The following is an 18366-nucleotide window of genomic DNA, read 5'->3' as shown; positions in this document are numbered from 1 at the left end:
TTTTTCAGGTATTTCCCCATAGCAAGGTGCAGTTTGACTGTTTTACTTAATTGTTAAACCTTTTGGTTGTTTATTTTCTTGTGAATGCTTTCAGTATGCCCATCTGCCTACCTTTAGTGACTGTCCACTTCTTCTGACTTGTGGGCTTCTGATTACTTAGATATAGAAACCAGAAAAGTTTTGTTGAGATTAGCTATAAAGCAATAGTCTGAGCTTTTGACTGATACTTTCTGAGGCAGTCCTTGGGATGTCCTTGGGATATATGCATGTACAGTTTTACAGTGAGTTGGCAAAAAGCTGCGTATTTAGAAAAATGAACCTGAGCAATTGGGTCTGTATAAAAGAGGTGTTCCTGTAACTATCTGTGGTAAAGATAGACTCTTTTGTTTGGCTTCCATTTTTCCAAGAAGAAAGATTTCACATTTCTTCCAAGTACCAGTAGGAGCACCCTACCTAATTCCTTTTCTCAATCTGACTTTAAAATTATGTAGAGAGAAGAAATGCCCTTTTCTCTTATTTTAATACATTTTAACCTCGTCAGGAAAATCGGTTGTCTATTGCTTCTCTGTGCCTACCAGGAAAATGTATCTTCAGATAAGCCCTGTGAAACAGAGATCAAATGATTTGCAAATCCAGAGAGACGGTACAGATCTTCCCATTTCAGAAAGCACATGGGTCAGTTTCGTAAGAGCTTCGTATATGACTAGATATCCTGCCCTGATGCTCAGATAGCTCATTGGCATGGAGAGAAAGAGGAAATGTGAAATGGGTACTGCAGAGGGCCTTGAGCAAGAGGAGGACAGTAACTGTCAGTATGAGCAGACCTGGGGGTGGGACAAGACCCGCTCAGGAGTTTCAAGAGTAACTGCTAAACTTCGGCAGAGTTTTAATCATGGAAAGCTTTTAAGGAGCTAGGTGAGTTGGATTGAGAAGCTCAAAGAAAAGCCTATAACTAGTGGTAACAGTGGATCTCATGTTTATTCAGGCCTGGCTTATCTACAGAAATCTTGTTTAGGTCCATTAGTATCTCACCCAGTAGGAAATTTCCATCCTAGTCACATAGCTTTAGTACAAAAGACTAGGTGGTATTCTGCTTTCAGGATGGTAGCCTGAGGAGCAAAAAAGCAAAGCTGGGGAAAACAATTTTTAAAAAAAGCAAGCAACCATTTAAAGTCTCTGGAAACTGTCCTGCACACATAACTCCAATGAAAAAATTTATATTGAAGAAAACCTACTAAAACTGAGTTAAGAACAGCAAGAGTCTGTGTTGTCTGAATCACAACCTACTCCCTCCTTCCCTGCCCCTTCCCAAATCAGCTCAACTAAAGGATGGGTGTGCCCAAGAAATCAGGGCTTCATCCACCCTCCGTTCCCAGTCAAGGGTTACTTGCTAGGAGGAGCAGACCATCAGCATTTCTTATCCCCCCAACTCCAAGTTGAAAAGGCTAAACTTCTAGTAAGCACAACTGCCAGGTTTGGGGTTCCCTTCCTCCATACTGGGCAATGGCACCCCACTCCAGTACTCTTGCCTAGAAAATCCCATGGACGGAGGAGCCTGGTAGGCTGCAGTCCATGGGGTCGCTAAGAGTCGGGCACAACTGAGCGACTTCACTTTCACTTTCACTCCTCCATACTGGTCACACATAGATTGGAAGCCCTATTCCAGTCACAACAGGCAGGAGTACTGGGGCCTCAGTCACCATCACCCGCGTTCATTTGCAGGGCAGAGGTTTCACAGCGTGAGACACGAGCCAAGAAAACTAGAGGCTGTTGTCGCACCCAGCACCCAGTGACTGAGTGACCTTTTCCAGCGGGAGAGACAGTCCGTAAGGAAAGAGAGCTCCAAAATATGCCCTAAAGGAACTGAGTTTAATTTGAAAGAGAGTGTGGAGAAGTCAGACCTAACGGCCCTTTCGCAAACAATAGTTCCTCTTAATTAAGAGCAACAAGCTCAACTATAGGCCACCTAGTTCACCAGAGAGAAGCAGGGAAGGAGATACCAAGAGGAACCATCCTGGGGTCAGAACAAACTTCATAGACTTGCCTCAAAGACTACCTCTGCCCAAATTTTATTGGATCAGACTGCTGAGCAATTTATGCCCCGGGACGCTGCAGTCAGCCAGCAATTAGTGAAGCCTCAGAACTGAATGTAATACTAAGAGAGGCGGCCAGCTTATCAGAAGGATCAGAGAAAGAGACGGTCAAAGAGAGTCCTGCTGACACCATTGTCTTCCCAAGGTGACAGTACACATGCCTAGGGTTGTGCCATCAAAAGAATGACACCAGTGTCTGTACTGTGATAGACATAGACTTCACTAAAATAGCCTAGTGAGCAAGCAGACAGGCTGTGAAAAGAGGACGCAGTATCCAGAGTTACTGCAAACAGCAGATTGCCAAAAATGTTCGGTTTCCAACAAAAAAATCACAAAGTATGCAAACAGAAAAAAAATCCCATGGGTAACAGAAACTTTCAGTTTTCTGTGAGAGTGATCAGTGTCAGATTTAAAGCTGTCAAGGTAGCCGTTATGAATACATTCAAAGAACTAAAGGAAACCGTGCTTGAAGAGTTAAAGGAAGGTACAAAGGCAGTGTTTAATCAGAGTATCAGTAAAGAGATAGAAATTATAAAAATAGAACCCAAAGGAAAATCTGGAGTTGAAAAGTCCAGTAATTAAAATTAAAAATTCATCGAAGGTACTCAGCAGTAAATTTGAGCTGGCAGAAGAAAGGATCAATAAATGTGAAGATAGATCTGTGTTACAGAGATAATATAATCCCCAAAACATAGAGAAAATGAATAAAAATGAATAGTGCCTCGGAGAAACATGGGACACCTTTAAGCACATCAGGACAGTGGTGAAGCACCAGGAGAGGAGAAAGGAGCAGACAGATATTCAAATGCTGGTGGGAAACTTTTCACATTTATTGAAAGACATTAATTTGCACATCCAAGAAACTCAGAAACTCCATAGGATAAATTCCAAGGCACATGGTGAAAGTGCTGAAGGCCAAAGACAAAAAGCAGGTTTGAAAGCAGCAAGAGAAAAATGACACATTACATACTAGGGAACCACTATAAGATTCACAGGTGACTGCTCATCAGAAACGGTGGAGAACACTATCACAAGAGGGAGACAGTGAGACGTCCTATTCAAAGTGCTGAAAGAAAAAAATTACCAACCAAGAGTCTTATATGCAGCAAGTCTTTCAAAAGTGAAAAAATCGAGAGTTCTCTGCTAGCAGATCTACTCCACAGTAAATACTAAAGAGAGGCCTTCAGGCTGATACATGTAAATCCACAAGGAAAAACAAAGAGTAAAGTTAATTCCATAATCATAAAAGAAGGTATAAGTGCATATTTCTTCTTTCTCAAGTGATTTTAAAAGCGATAGTATAAAATAATACATATATATAATTGTGTCATTAGGTCTATAATATACAGAAATATATCTGACAATAACAGCACAAAGGGAGTAGGTGGAATTAAGGTTGTATTGCAGTTAAAGAAGTGATATCAGATGGTAACTCAGATCTTCAGGAACAAATAAAACCGGTAACAGTAAATAAGATAAATAGAACAAATTATGTTATATACTTGCTCTCCTTTCTTTTTCAGCTTCTTTACTAGGCATAACATTATATAAAGCAATAATTTTAACATTGTACTGTTAAGTTTAGATGTAATATGTATAGCAGTAATAGCACAAAAGAGAAGAGAAAATAGAGCTATATGGGTATAAGGCTTCTATATCTCACAGGAATTAGGTTTGTACCACTGATAAGCTCTAGAGCAACCATTAAGAAGATAACTCACAATATAGTAGAAAATGCCACTATTGGGGGAAAATGTTACAGTGGAGAATATTCACTTAATGTAAAAGAAAACAATGAAGGAAGATTATATTAACAAACAAGCCATGAGACATAAAACTAAAAGTAAAATGGCAGATATATATCCAGCTATATCAATAATAACATTTAGGTAAATGGATTAAGCAATTAGATAAAAAGACATTATCAAAATGAATTTTAAAAAGAAGCAACTATAATGCCATCTTCAGGAAACAGACTTCAGAGTCAGAGATACAGTTAGGCTGAAGGTAAAGGGATGGAAAAAAAGCATCATGTAAACAGCAGCCATGGAGAGAGACTATGGGTGATCCCTGGGGAGTCCACGAAACAGGACTTGTTCTGAAGCCTAGCTTAACAGAACAAGTGGCAGGCCGCCTATCACCAGACATTCATAGAACTTAGTCAGTGAGGTTATGGATTATGGTTGCTGGTTATTTATGATCCCTAGATGATTTTGACTCCCTAGAGTCAAGAGTACTTCAGCAAGTCACCCATGGCTACAATTTTAAGGAGATCCAAGTCTAATTTGGAGACTTGAGGTCTCAATAAAGAGTCAGAAGATCTCTTCTTTGACATACACAGAGTACCTTGTGCCCCAAAGCATATTCCTGTGACTAATGCTGGGGCCTTTCCTTGCTGGAAAAGGCACAGCTGGCCAGACCGGGGGAAGATAAGGCGAGAAACATTAACAGCATCCATCTTCCCTCAGCTCTGGTGATGGAGTTCCAGGGCACAGAGGTGGAGAACCATTGTGGCTAGTGAATTTGGGAATCTGAAAATGAGCAGTTGCAATTTTCATCCCCAGCTCTTTTCATTTTTATTAAAGATTTCATTCATACCTGTGAAAAGCTCTGTCATGAAGGAGACTGTGGACCATGCTCTCGCACATCAGTTATTTCCTGCAGATGCTCTTTCAGAACAAAGGTAAATCCTACACAATGCTAGAGTTGTTGCCACCAGTGCTTTTTATTAATCAGTTGGTGATGATGGGAGGGAAGGAATCAAAATAACCTCAGGCTTATTCCTGTTACACTGTTTTTGATTCATTCAATCCAACCAGTATATACCCACATCTACTATGGATCAGTTGTAGAATACGGATGAAGGGGTCCAGCGTGCAAGACTCAGAGGCCACTGATAGGCTTAGGGCCCATATACAAGTAGCTCGACTGAATATGAGTGTGACAGTACTAGATGCCAGAAGAGAAGAGCAGTAGCACCACTGAGAGCAGTCAGCTCACGGAGAAGTTAGAGGGGACACAGTCCACAAGATCTCCCTCACTTCTGACTCACTGCAGGAGTGTAGACAGTTGCCAAATGAGTCCACATGACCACCTTCACCTCTGATACCGGCTGCAGTCCAGTGGTCCCCAAGGCTACCCTCAAGGTTTATTTGCTGCAAGAACTCGCAGAACTCATTGAAAACTGGTATATGCTTGATTACAGTTTACTACAGGGAAAGAATACAGATTAACATCAATCAAAGGAAGAAGTATGTAGGGCTGAATGCAAGACGGCACCAAATATGAAGCTTCCAGTTGTCCTCTCCCTGTGGAGTTGGAACAGTGTTACTTTGTCACCACCAGTGTGTGGCTGTATGTGTGGAGTATTGCCAACCAAGGAAGCTCACCCACTCAAGCATGGGTGTTCAGTTTTTATTGGGGCTCCATCGTGTAGGTATGGTTGACCGTCCATGTAGCTAGTTTCAGCCTCCAGTCCCTCCAGAAGTCTGCTAACACTGTGTGGCCCAAAGCCTACACCTGAAACCACATCATTGGTCTTATGGTATGGCCAGCCTGCACCCTAACTCATATCAGACTTTGTGGTGACCCAAGGCCCCAGGCAAACAGTGAGACTCCTGTCAAGCATGATATTCCAAGATTATCTCCCAGAAGCCAGTAGCAAAAGCCAAACCTCTCTTCAGGTAAAGTTAATTCTTCACCATACAACTGTTTTGTCAGTTTCTGCTTTCTGCCTGGGGCAACCTTGATTGGACCATGTGTTATAAAAAAGTCATCTTACCGTTTTGGAATTGATGCACATTTCTGTTTCTGTAACCAGAAGAGGCAGGAAACTTTGCTGTGGAAGTCTTTGGGTACTTTTACTCATGGAACATACTGAGTGTTGATCTGCCTGGCTCTCTGACATACTTCTGGTCATTTCAGTGCATAATTAGCACCTGTCCCAGCAGAGCACAGGCTGGAGTAGAGACAGAATTCTGAGTCATTGATACTATTTGTTAAATACAGCCCACGGTCTGGATAGCAGCTGACTTGCAAATTGATTCTGAGGATATTGTCCATAAATTAGGAGCTAGCTTAATAGATAAGTTTCCAAATTAAAGGAAAGAATGTCAGAGTAATTAGTGCCATTTACATGAGACTAAAGTTGTGTGAAGATGCATGGGGTTTTTTTCTGAATGAAATCATATAATACGTAGGATAGTAAAGATATGTTGAATGTCAGGTACAGGACCACTTTATGCTTTGTAGATACCAGCTTGAAGGCTGTGAGATACTTTGATTTAGGAATCAAACATTTACTAATGCCTTGAGGTGCTCTTTGTGACCAAGAATTACAAACAGGATGCGGATACACGACCTAGACATGACTCCTGCCAGTTTGCTTTTTTCCCAGCAATCTCTTTCTCTGTCTGTGTGCTTTTTAGCTTCTCATTCACTCTGTGACCTCACTCCCTCGAATAGTGGACCCCGTGGCAGTGAGTGTACTTTTGAAAGTTATGTGTAAATTAAATTTTTGCAAATAAAAGTCTTATTTTAAAATTGCTGGAGGAGCTCATCTGTTAAACAGTTTGACAAAGTGAAAGATCTCTTTGAAACACTAATAATCACCTCATTATTCAGCCAGATTTTTCCTGAAGTGTCCTTTGTAATGGAATGGGCTTTTCCATGGAAGTGAGTTTTCTAGGTAAATAAAAACTTAATTTCTTAAAGCTTCAAAGGTTGTTCTCTTTTAACCCCTTTGGTAGGAGTCTTTAAGAAATGTATGCTGTATCTTACTACCTCTTAACAAAGAATGCTGTGTTTACGTTTTCATTGAAATTCATACATATTATAGGGAATTATGGGAGCTCTGCTTTGCCCACAGGTGTAGATACCGCTCCAGCATATCATTTCTTTTTTTCTCTCAGCTCTAAAGAGCCTCATATCTTGGGGCGGCTAGCACCTGTCAGGGAGAATCCCTTCCCATTCCCTAGAATGAATGAGCTCTGGCAGCTGCTGGGGTCTCAGGGTGGGGGCTACCTCTGGCCAGGGTCATCGCGCACCAGCACAGACTCCTAGGCTGGCTTCACCAAAATTGTTACCAAACACAAATTCACGTACCTGAGGCACACTGAGACCAAACAAATGAAACTTTGCAGTATGGAGCAGAGGGAGGTTTATTGTAGGGTCAAGCAAGAAGGATGGCCTGTGCTCAAAAATCTCCCAACTCCTAGCGTGTCATTTCTTAACGTTTTTCGGTGTTCATGTTAACTAAAAGCAATCGCTCAAGCAGTTTCCTGAGTCATCTTTGCTTTATATCTCTAGAGAGCGTATGAGGAGTTTCTTTTTATCTTAGAACCCAGCCAACTCACTAATTTACTGGAAACGTTTTTCTAGCCAAGAAGCTTCAGTTTCTTAGACAGCTTTATGTCTGTTATCAACTCTAGCAGCTGCTCCTTTTCTTCGAGGTCATTTTCACAAAGAAGAAATGTTTTTATCGTGTAACTCATTTCTGGGTCTATTGCAGCCTGTCCGTGACATCAAAGCCCAAATTTGGACAGAGATGCTTGGCAGCCAGCCAGACACCCTCTCTCCCAAGTGACTGACTCGCTCATCACACAGCAGCCTCACCATGCATGTTATTCAGGAACGTGCATCAGTAAAATTACATGTGATAGACTTTTGAGGCTGTTCACACATAATTCAAACCAGGGTAATAAAATTTTGAATGGCCAAGGAGTTCTGCATCCCACTTTGTTACAGTTCAGCAGCATTGCTGTGGTACTCCTGAGTGTGTAGAGCTGTTTGCCCCTGCATCATATGGTACTGATGGTTACATATTTTCAATCCTTATATCTTCTTTTTCTGTCAATACCCTTGCCAGACAGTTATTTCTCTTTGCTCTGCATACTCTTAGTAGTTTTTGTTTCCATTCAGATTTTATAATATGTAATCTACTTGTGAGTTTGGAGGTCAGACCACAAAGAGTTTTACAATTATATTTTCATGAAAAGTTGTTAGACCTGGGGACCTGTTGTGAGTAAAGAATGCAGGGACTGGGCTGACCCAGCTCCAGATAGTGACTGCCAGAGAGGTCCTGGGTATTTGGGATATGCATGTTAGATTCAGCATTGTACTGCAGTTGTGTTGTTTTGTTTATTCCTAAAATAGTTACTATTCCCTTTTCTTTTTCTGTAGGAGCTTCCATGTACCAGTCTCAAAAGTGAAGGTATGACTGGGAAGGGGTGTGATGGAACTTCTTGGGGTGAAGGTAATTTTTGCATCTTGACAGGGAGATGGGTTATGTGTTTGTTAGAATTCAGTGAAGGTACTTTGTACATGTATGTAACTTGTTGTTATTGTTGTTGTTTAGTCACTAAATCCTGTGGGACTCTTTGCAACTCCATGGACTATAGCCCACCAGGCTTCTCTGTCCATGGGATTTCCCAGGCAAGAATACTGGGTTGAGTTGCCATTTCTTTCTCTAAGAGATCTTCCCAGCCCAGGGATCAAACCTGCATCTCCTGCTTGGCAGGGACATATCCTTACCACTGAGCCACCAGGGAAGCCTGTAGAACTTATCTCAAAAAAAAACCAACAACAAACAAACATGAGCTCTAGTTAAAGAAATGCTATAAAATATAAGGGAAATATATTCATGTATGTAGCTTGCTTTGAAAAACATCCAAAATTAAGATAAACTGATAGTTGAATAGAAGAATAAATGTAGAAAACTACGTGTAACTACTGGTAGAATCTAGGTAATAATCGTATATATATAGGTGTTCACTATAAATTTGTTTCAACTTTCTTATATGTTTGAAAGTTTTCATAATAAAATGTTGGTATAGGAAGAGAAGGTAAATAGTACCTAATGAACCAAGCTTTGTAAAAGTTGACTCTGATGCTTGATCTTCTTGTGGTTTGATAGGCCTGTTGGATACTTAGAACAGGGTGACTCAGCCAGCAGCCTTCTCAACCTTCAGACCTAGAATATTGTTTCTTCCTTTGTCTGTGATCCTGTTATTCCACTTTATTATGGTTCTACCCTTGTTTTACTAACCATCATGTAATTTTTGTTTAAACCACCTTAGAACTGTTTTGGAAGTGATAGAAGATAAACTTACACAAAATAAAAGCTCTTTTTCTGGTCAAGAAGAAAGCTGTACTGGTTAGGGTGCTCCTGGCTATAGGTATCATAAAACCCAAGGAAAAATGACTTTAGCTCTAAGGAGGTTTTACTGTTTCTCGTAATAGGAAGTGTGGAGGCAGAACAAGTCCAAGGTTGGTTAATTCCAAACCCAGTGATTCTAGGACTCTAATTCAGCTTCCTGTGATTTTCTTGGTTTTCCCCTCATAGATATAAGTGAGCTACAGCAATTTCACACATTGTGTCCTCTCCCAATGCATCTAAAGGAAAGAAAGAGAGATTCTTAACCTTCTTTTCATTCTTGAGAGCAAAGAAGACAGCCCCGAAAGACCCTCAGTGTACTTTATCACATGTTTCTGCCTAAACCCTTCTGTCACAAAGGGAATGGAATTACCATGATAGGCTAGACTCTTCAGTATAATAGAGGAACACATAGGTGCCTAGTTTCTAAACAAAATTAAGTATCTGTTAGCCTGGGGAAGGTGGACAAGGCTGAATATCTGCCTCAAATATCTGAATACTTGAAGTAACCAAAAGTAACTTCCTCAAAACCACAGTCAAAATTTTGGTGATTAAAAGGCATAATTTGAAAACTTACTGTATTAGTACACTTTTAATAATTTAAAATATTTAATAAGATGTTAAATATATGAAGAAGGAATACACCCTCACCCCCATTTTCCCCTCCTAGTTCTACTCCCCTGATAAAACTACCTCATTAATTTGTCAAGGATGGGTTCAGATCTTTTCTATATTCATACCAATGTATACATGCGTTGGTATGGTTTTATTTTTCCCCTAAACTTAAGTTCTTAGTAAACATACTGTCTGGAACTTGCTCTTTTCCCCCTCCGCAATATATCAAAGATACTCTTCCATGTCAGTATGTATAGCTCTCCCTCTTGAGGGCATTCTCTATGTGGATATGCCATTTAAACAGTTGAGCGCCTGCACCTCCTTTATTAAGATAAAATTCACAAAGCATACAGTGAAACATTTTAAAGTGTATTATACAATTCAGTGGCATTTAGTGCCTTCACAGTGTTGTAAAACCATCACCTCTATCAATTCTAGTGTGTTCAGTATCCCAAACGGAAACCCTTGATTTTCACTCCCCCTTACCCCAACCCCAGCTCCAGGCAATTGCTAATCTGCTTCCTGTCTCTGGATTTAATTCTGAATTTTTGAAATAATATGTAACCTTTACATGTTCTCTCTAGCTTCTTTCACTTAGCATGTTTTTTAGGTTCATCTGCCTTGTAGCACATATCAATACTTCATTCCTCTTTATGACTGAATAATATTCTGTTGTATGTATATACCATAGTTTGTTTATCCATTCATCTGTTAATGGATGCTTAATTTTGTTTCCTTCTTTTGAGTATTGCAACTAGTACTATGCACATTTGTACATATACTTTTATTTGAGTTGTTACTGTTGTTCAGTCACTAAGTCTTTGCGACCTCATGGACTGCAGCATGCCAGGCTCCTCTGTCCTCCACTCTCTCCCAGAGTTTGCTCAAATTCATGTTCATTGAGTCGGTGATGCTACCTAACCATCTGTTTCTCTGCTGCCCCCTTTACTTGAGTACCTGTTGTAAATTCTTTTGGGTATGTACCTGGGAGTGGAATTGCTGGGTTTGATGTTGATTGGAGGTAGAATTTTTAAAAGAACTGCCATCACACTGTTTCACATTCCCACCAGTAATGTGTGAGGGTTTGTTTCTCCACATCCTCTCCAACACTTGGTATTTTCTGTTTTTTGGGTTTTTTTTTTTACTATTATTATTATTACTGTTACTGTCGTCATAAGTGGGTATGAAATGATAAATCATTGAGGTTCTGATTTGCATTCCCTAATAGCTAATGATGTTGGACATCATTTCATGTATTTGGCCACTGGTATATCTTCTTTGGAAAAGTATGTTCCTTTATTCCCTGTTTTTATTGAGTTGTCTTTTTGTTATTCACTTGAAAGAGTTCTTGATACATTTTGGACCCTAGACCCTTGTGAGATAACTGATTTGCAAATATTTTTTCCCATTATGTTGTTGTCTTTCCTTGATGGTGTCCTTTGATGCACAGTAGCTTTTAATTTTGGTCAAGTTTAATTTATTTTTCTTTTGTTGCTTGTGCTTTTGGTGTCCTAGCTACTTTCAGAAGTGTATCTGTAGGGAGGACTCCTTAAAGTGGAATTACCACTTAAATTTTTTTTTGGCTGCACCCAGCAGCCCATGGGATCTGACCAGGAATTGAACCTGTGGCCCCTGCAGTGGAAGACAGAGTCTTAACCACTGGACCAGCAGGGAAGTCCCACCATTTAAATTTTTGCTAGATACATATGTAGTCCAAAAGTTTATCCTCCCATCCACTGCATGTACCTTTTCTCTACACCTTCACCCAGTCTTCCTATTTCCTTTTTTTCTTCCAATTTTATTAAGATATAATTGACATATAGCACTGTATAAATTTTAAGTATACAGCACAATAATTTGACTTACATACATCATGAAGTGATTATTATAATAAGTTTAATGAATATCCATCATCTCATAGTTGCAAAATGAAAGAAATAGAAAACATTTTTTGTCTATGATGAATAGAACTCTTAGGATTTACTCTTTAACAACTTTCGTATATAATATACAGCAGTGTTAATTCTGTTTATCATGTTGTACATCACATCCCTAATGTATCTTGTAACTGGCAGTTTGTACCTTTTGACTCCCTTCATCCAATTCCGCCTCCCTCACCTCCTGCTTCTGATAACCACTAATAGGATCTTCTTTATGAGTTTGTTTTTGAAATATAATTTACCTACAACACTATATTAGTGCCCATTACACACAACGTAGTGTTTTTTTCTATACGTTTCAAAATGATTGCCACAATAAGTTTAGTTTCAGTGTGCCCCCATACAAAGATATTACTTAGTTACTGACTGTGTTCCCTGCACTATACATTTAATACCCGTGAATCATTGGTTTTGAAACTGGAAGTTTCTCTTAACCTCACTCACCTGGTTTCTTTCTTCCCCCTACCCCTCTCTCGCCACCATCTGCTTTCTCTCTGTATCTAGACTATTCCTGTTTTGTTATGTTTGTCCATTAGTTTCCACATATAAGTGAAATCATACAGTATTTGTCTTATTTCACTTAGTATAGCTATGTTCTAGAATCATCCATGTTGTCAAAAATGGCAAGATTTTTTTTAATGACTGAGTAATATTCCACTGCATATATTCCATATCTTCTTTATCCATTCATCTATCAATGGACACTTGAATAGTCTTCCTGTTTTCTATTTTTTTGACTGACAAGTGAAAAATTATCTTTTTTAAATATGCACTTTCACCATAACTAATTTGCTTACATTGTTACATTTGTATTTCTTCAGCTTGTAGTCACACAGGTACTTGTTGAATGAATGTTCATATCCTTTGACTTTTTTTTCTTCTTAATTGTTCATAGCAGATGCTACATTTATGTGCGACAAGAGGTGTAACAAGAAACGGTTATGTGGACGGCATAAATGTAATGAGATATGCTGTGTGGTAAGTGGATCGATCATTAGGTACAGTCAGATTGCATTCATCTAGGGACTGGGCTTCTGGAAGCCTCAGCCGTCTAAGAATGCAGCCCAGATTTGGAAATCACTGGGAGAGGCCCCTGAGCAGCAGTCAGAATGCTGCCAGAGAGACAGGCTGGGCCTTTTTGGTTCTCAGCCAGGTCAGGAAGTCGGCCTGTGGCACCATGGAGGAAGAAGAAAGAGGGCCTCAGGCCCCAGAGCCCAAGACCGCTGGATGAGTGTGTAGGCATCTGCTAGAGACTGTGTACTGCTGCCGCACACAGACTCACCTGGTCTTGGCAACTCAGGATTCAAGTTTTGTATATTCCTTGGGTCAGATCAGTGGGCACAATGAGAGTGGCAGTTTTTAAAGGAACAAGTTTCAGTTATCTGAAATATTCACGTCTGTGCAACTAAATAGAGGAAGCATTACCTGGCAGTGGGTGCTGTGTTATTTTGGGTGTGTGAACAAGGTAACACAGTATACTAATAGTAAAGTACATATATACACACATATGTATATATATGTAATACTTAATTGTTATTTTTGGCATTTATATTGACAGTGTGAAGAGTGATAAAGACCTATTTATAAGCCAGTGTTTGAAAGTTTAAAGACTTCTTATTGAATACTTCAGACATATATAAAAGCTGAGAGAAGTATGTGTCATATATGCCCAACATTTGTCTTCAGTAGTGATCCGCTTATGACTAATCTTGTTTCATCCACATCCCCACCTACTACCCCTCCCCTGATTATTTTGAAGCTAATTGCAGACCTCATGCAATCTGTAATTGTGGAGAGCTTCTTTGTTAATCTTGTTGATGGAAAATATAAAATGGAGATAATTTTGTAAGCAAATATAAATAAATCTCTTAGGAATTCCCTGACAGTCTAGTGGTTAGGACTCCACTTCAGGGGGCACAGGTTCTATCCCTGGTCGAGGAACTAAGATTCCAGCATGCAAAAAATTATATATGTATAAACCTCTCTTCCTAGGATAAGGAGCACAAGTGTCCTTTGATTTGTGGGAGGAAACTCCGCTGTGGCCTTCATAGATGTGAAGAACCTTGTCATCGTGGAAACTGCCAGACGTGCTGGCAAGCTAGTGAGTGTCTTCACTGTATACTTTATCATAAGAGTTTTCTAGATAGTCAGGCATGATAGATCCTGGGCAGTTGACTTTCTTAGATTCCTGAATTAATAAGCCTTAGTATTTCAGGACCTTGGTTTTTTTTAAAAAGGAGTATTAAATCTTTTATTGATTGCTCATGATAATGGATGATACACAAGCTTCATTCCCATCTAGAACTATCTGGTGCTATCTAATTCAGTTTAGACATATTACATTGGCTGTGCCAACAATCATATTAATAACAAAAAAATTCCATTACTAACTCCAGGTCACAAAACAGTAACTGTCAGTTCACCTACACCAACGTTTCTGAAGATAATGGCTTCTCCACCCAAGCCAGTTGTAAATAGATTTCTAATGAAACCTGGCATCACCCTAAAGGAATTCTAACTTCACGCTGTTTGGGAAGTTTACCAAAATGGCTTCAGAATAGACTAACTTTACACACAGCATATTTTTTAAAAAGACATTTATTCAGCATCACAATCAGACTGTTACATTTAGCAATCAACAGCATGGGTGCAAAAAAAAAAATCTGCATTAAAATCCTTTGTTGAGGAAAAAAAAATCTTTTGTTGGGATGCTTTACAGTTTCCACAGAACAGAAACTAAAATAACCTGTTATACAATTAGTCACAAATACAGTCCTTAGGGGTTTTTGCCCATATACATGAGTAGTATCTAAAACATGTTTTCTTTGTTGCAGCTAGGCCCTGTCACCACTGTGCGTGGCTGAGCTCACAAATCTGTTGTAACTTGTAGCTTTCCTCTCACTTCTTTGGCTCTGGCTCTCCTCCCCTGCTAAGGTTTGTTTCCTGGCAGTAATTAAAACCTCCTGCCACTGTTATAGCTCCTGCTGCTGTTGAAACCGTGGTTTCATGGTTTGGCTAAGTATTGACTGCCACCACCATAGGGGCCAGAACTTCTGCCTCCAAAGTTTCCTTTTTTCATGGGTCCAAACTTTGAAGATTGAACCTTGTAATTGCCAAAATCGCTGTAGCCTCTACCGCCTCCAGAATTGCTTCCGTCATTATCAAATCTATTATAGCCATCCGCACTGCCACCATATCCACCACCGACACAGTTGCCACCAAAGCCACCTCCACCACTAAAGTTTTCTCCATGACCAGAGTTGTTCCCACCAAAACTGCCCCCAAAACCACCACCAAAGGCTCCAGAACCACATCAACCTTTGACTGGATGAAACACTAGCCATCTCTTGCTTAGATAGGGCTTTCCATACTTCACAGATGTGACCATTCACAGTGTAGTATTTCTCAATGACTGTCTTGTCTACAGAGTCATGGTTATCAAAGGTTATAAAAGCAAAGCCTCTCTTTTTGCCACTGCCTCGGTCAGTCATGATTTCAGTCACTTCAGTTTTCCCATACTGTTCAAAATAATCTCTCAGGTGATGTTCTTCAGTGTCTTCTTCAGTGCCACCAACAAAAATCTTTTTCACAGTTGAGTGGGCGCCAGGTCTTTGAGAATCCTCTCTCGAGACGGCCCTCTTGGGTTCCACAGCTCACCCATCCACCTTGTGCAGCCTTGCACTCATGGCTGCACCACCCCCTCCACAGGCAAATGTGACAAACCAAAGCCTCTGGAGCGCTTGGTATTTGGATCCCTCATTACCACACAGTCTGTGAGCGTTCCCTGTTGCTCAGAATGGCTCCTCAGTCATTGGTTGTTTCAAAGCTCAAACCAGCTGCTCAGGCTCTTTGGGAGACTCTGACTGAGAGTGATGGCAGTAGAAGGGGAGACTTCAGTAGTGCTGACTCGTGGAATCTATGGGCAGAAAAGCTATTGAGACTTCAAAACAAGTAATTGCTCAGTTGTCCCTTAATCTTGGGTTGTAGGCAGTGATTCTAAGATGGGTCTGTTTGTGTTATATTAAAAACTCAGATTCCTTAATATACTACCAATCTCATCAGAAAAGCCTTGGGAAAAGTATTAGGAAGTTGTCAAGCTCTTAGTGGTAAGTGCATATTTTCCAAAATTCTGTTTTCACTTGAAAGCTTGAGTGTTATCATTGGCAACAAAGTTGGTTTTCTTGAAATGACAGGCTCACTGTTAATTTCTTATTAAGTATCTGCCAAAATAACCGAGTCTAAATAATCATAGTTTGTTGCTTACTTTTTCAGGCAAAATGGTGTGTTATGAAAAAAAGTTAATTCAGCTCAGAACTCAAAAAAGTGCAATTCATCTCTGGGCTCCACGTCCATAGACTCAACCAACCATGGGTTGAAAACATTCAAGGGGAAGAAATTCTAGAATGTTCTAAAAACAAAACTTGAATTTGTTTTCTGCTGGCAGCTGTTTGCATAGCATTTATATTGTATTGGATATTATAAGTAACCTAGAGATGATTTAAAATATACAGGGGAGCCATTATGCAACCTAAAAACTTAAATGTTAATGTGAATTTCATCTACCTGTTTACACTTGACTATCCCGTGCTTTCTCCTGGAAAAAACTGGTAGAACATTTAAGTAGCTTTATAGTAGTAGTTTCTACACTACTATAGAAAACCATATATGTCATTATTCTGACATACGTGTGTAAGCCAAAAGCAGTATATGATCCATTGTGCTTATGTTGAAATCCATAAAAATAATTCTGTGTTTATCTAGTCTTATAGGACATTTCTATTCAAGATTATACTTTAAGATGCATCCATATTTTTGTAAACAGCTGGGTTTCATACATCTTCACTGCTTTGTAATATTTGATTCAGTAAATACAACATCATTTATTGATCTGTTCCTTTGTCAAAGGACATTTGTGTAGTTTCCAGCATTTTTTTACTGTTAGTGTTGCTGTTATGAACCTTTTACATGTGTCTTCTTGTACACTTATGTAATAATTTTTCTAAAATTTGTTCATAAGGGTAGAATTTTTGCTTTTCAGGGCATGTAGGCATTTAACTTTACAAGATAATGTCAACAGCTTTTCTGAAATAAATCCAAAATTATAGCCCCCCAAAAAAAGTATACAGGAGGATGTGCATAGGTCGTATGCAAATACTGTACCATATTATATAAGGGACTTGAGCATTCTTTTTTTTTTTTTTTTTTTAGTTTTTTATTTTTTAAATTTTAAAATCTTTAATTCTTACATGCATTCCCAAACATGAACCCCCTCCCACCTCCCTCCCCATAACATCTTTCTGGGTCATCCCCATGCACCAGCCCCAAGCATGCTGCATCCTGCGTCAGACATAGACTGGCGATTCAATTCACATGATAGTATACATGTTAGAATGTCATTCTCCCAAATCATCCCACCCTCTCCCTCTCCCTCTGAGTCCAAAAGTCCGTTATACACATCTGTGTCTGTTTCCCTGTCTTGCATACAGGGTCGTCGTTGCCATCTTCCTAAATTCCATATATAGCATTCTTAGATTTTGGTATCCATGGGAGTCCTGGAACCAGCCCCTCCCCACCCAGGACACTGAGGGATGACTGTATTTTTGTGTGCAACAAAAGTGCTTTAAGCAGATATCCTACTTTGTTCCACAGAATATTAGAAAGACATGTATATAAGGGTTAAGATTTTTTTACTTCTTCATCAAGGACTTAAGTGAACCTTGCATTTTTTGTCTACTATAAAGTGGTTACAGTTTGGTGCTACTGCCTTGATTTGCATGAATGCCTTTGGCAGTATTTCCAGCAGTTGCTTTTGTACCATCAGTGCAAATGTCAGCACAGTGAAAAAAGCAAATAGTATCTGAGTATTATTATGAAAATAACTGACCTCCTGGACTCCCTGAAAGGATCTCAGGGAGTCGTAGGGGTCAACAGAACACACTTTGAGAACTGCTCCATTAAAAGATCAGCCTGGATCACGGTTCCCCAACATACCTTCTCTGGAAAATACTAGATCTACCATATTTCAAAAAGGAGTTGAGTCAGTGCTTTGTTATAAATCCCACACATGGAGTTCCATAAAGATAAGTTATGTAGCCTCTTACTCTTTACCTGTTTCACATATATTAGCCCTTGCCCACAATATGCTTTCCAAATAGGTAGGTCAAAGGTTGGTATCCCCTTTTGACCAAAAGGAAGAAATCTCAGAGGTATTAAGTTACCTGCCTACAGTCCTTGTGCAAGTAAGAAGTAGATTCGGGTCTGCTGCTGCTGCTGCTAAGTCGCTTCAGTCGTGTCTGACTCTGTGTGACCCCATAGATGGCAGCCCACCAGGCTCCCCTATCCCTGGGATTCTCCAGGCAAGAACACTGGAGTGGGTTGCCATTTCCTTCTCCAATGCATGAAAGTGAAAAGTGAAAGTGAAGTTGCTCAGTCATGCCCGACTCTTAGCGACCCCATGGACTGCAGCCTACCAGGCTCCTCCATCCATGGGATTTTCCAGGCAAGAGTACTGGAGTGGGGTGCCATCACCTTCTCCAGGTTCGGGTCTAGAAGTCTCAACTTCCCA

The 18366-nt window shown here is 39.9% G+C and overlaps 1 protein-coding gene across 11 annotated transcripts in view; it reads left to right on the top strand.

Annotated features, from left to right (window-relative positions):
- Window positions 1–18366, top strand: part of NFX1 (nuclear transcription factor, X-box binding 1) — a 63942-nt gene that overhangs the window by 27865 nt on the left and 17711 nt on the right. For 3 of the 11 annotated variants that reach the window (XM_004004144.5, XM_060409149.1, XM_042243102.1), the window contains 4 exons: window positions 4679–4776; window positions 8274–8304; window positions 12700–12779; window positions 13794–13902. In XM_004004144.5, the coding sequence (XP_004004193.1) occupies window positions 4679–4776; window positions 8274–8304; window positions 12700–12779; window positions 13794–13902 (318 nt within the window). Of the gene's footprint in view, window positions 1–4678; window positions 4777–8273; window positions 8347–12696; window positions 12780–13793; window positions 13903–18366 lie in introns of all 11 variants that reach the window. The other 8 variants (XM_012118454.4, XM_060409148.1, XM_042243101.1 and 5 more) reach the window with 3 other exon arrangements.

The sequence above is a fragment of the Ovis aries genome, chromosome 2 (assembly GCF_016772045.2).
Source record: "Ovis aries strain OAR_USU_Benz2616 breed Rambouillet chromosome 2, ARS-UI_Ramb_v3.0, whole genome shotgun sequence".
NCBI lineage: Eukaryota > Metazoa > Chordata > Mammalia > Artiodactyla > Bovidae > Ovis > Ovis aries.
The sequence above is the reverse complement of the archived record's forward strand: the minus strand, read 5'-3'. Positions and strand labels throughout refer to the sequence as shown.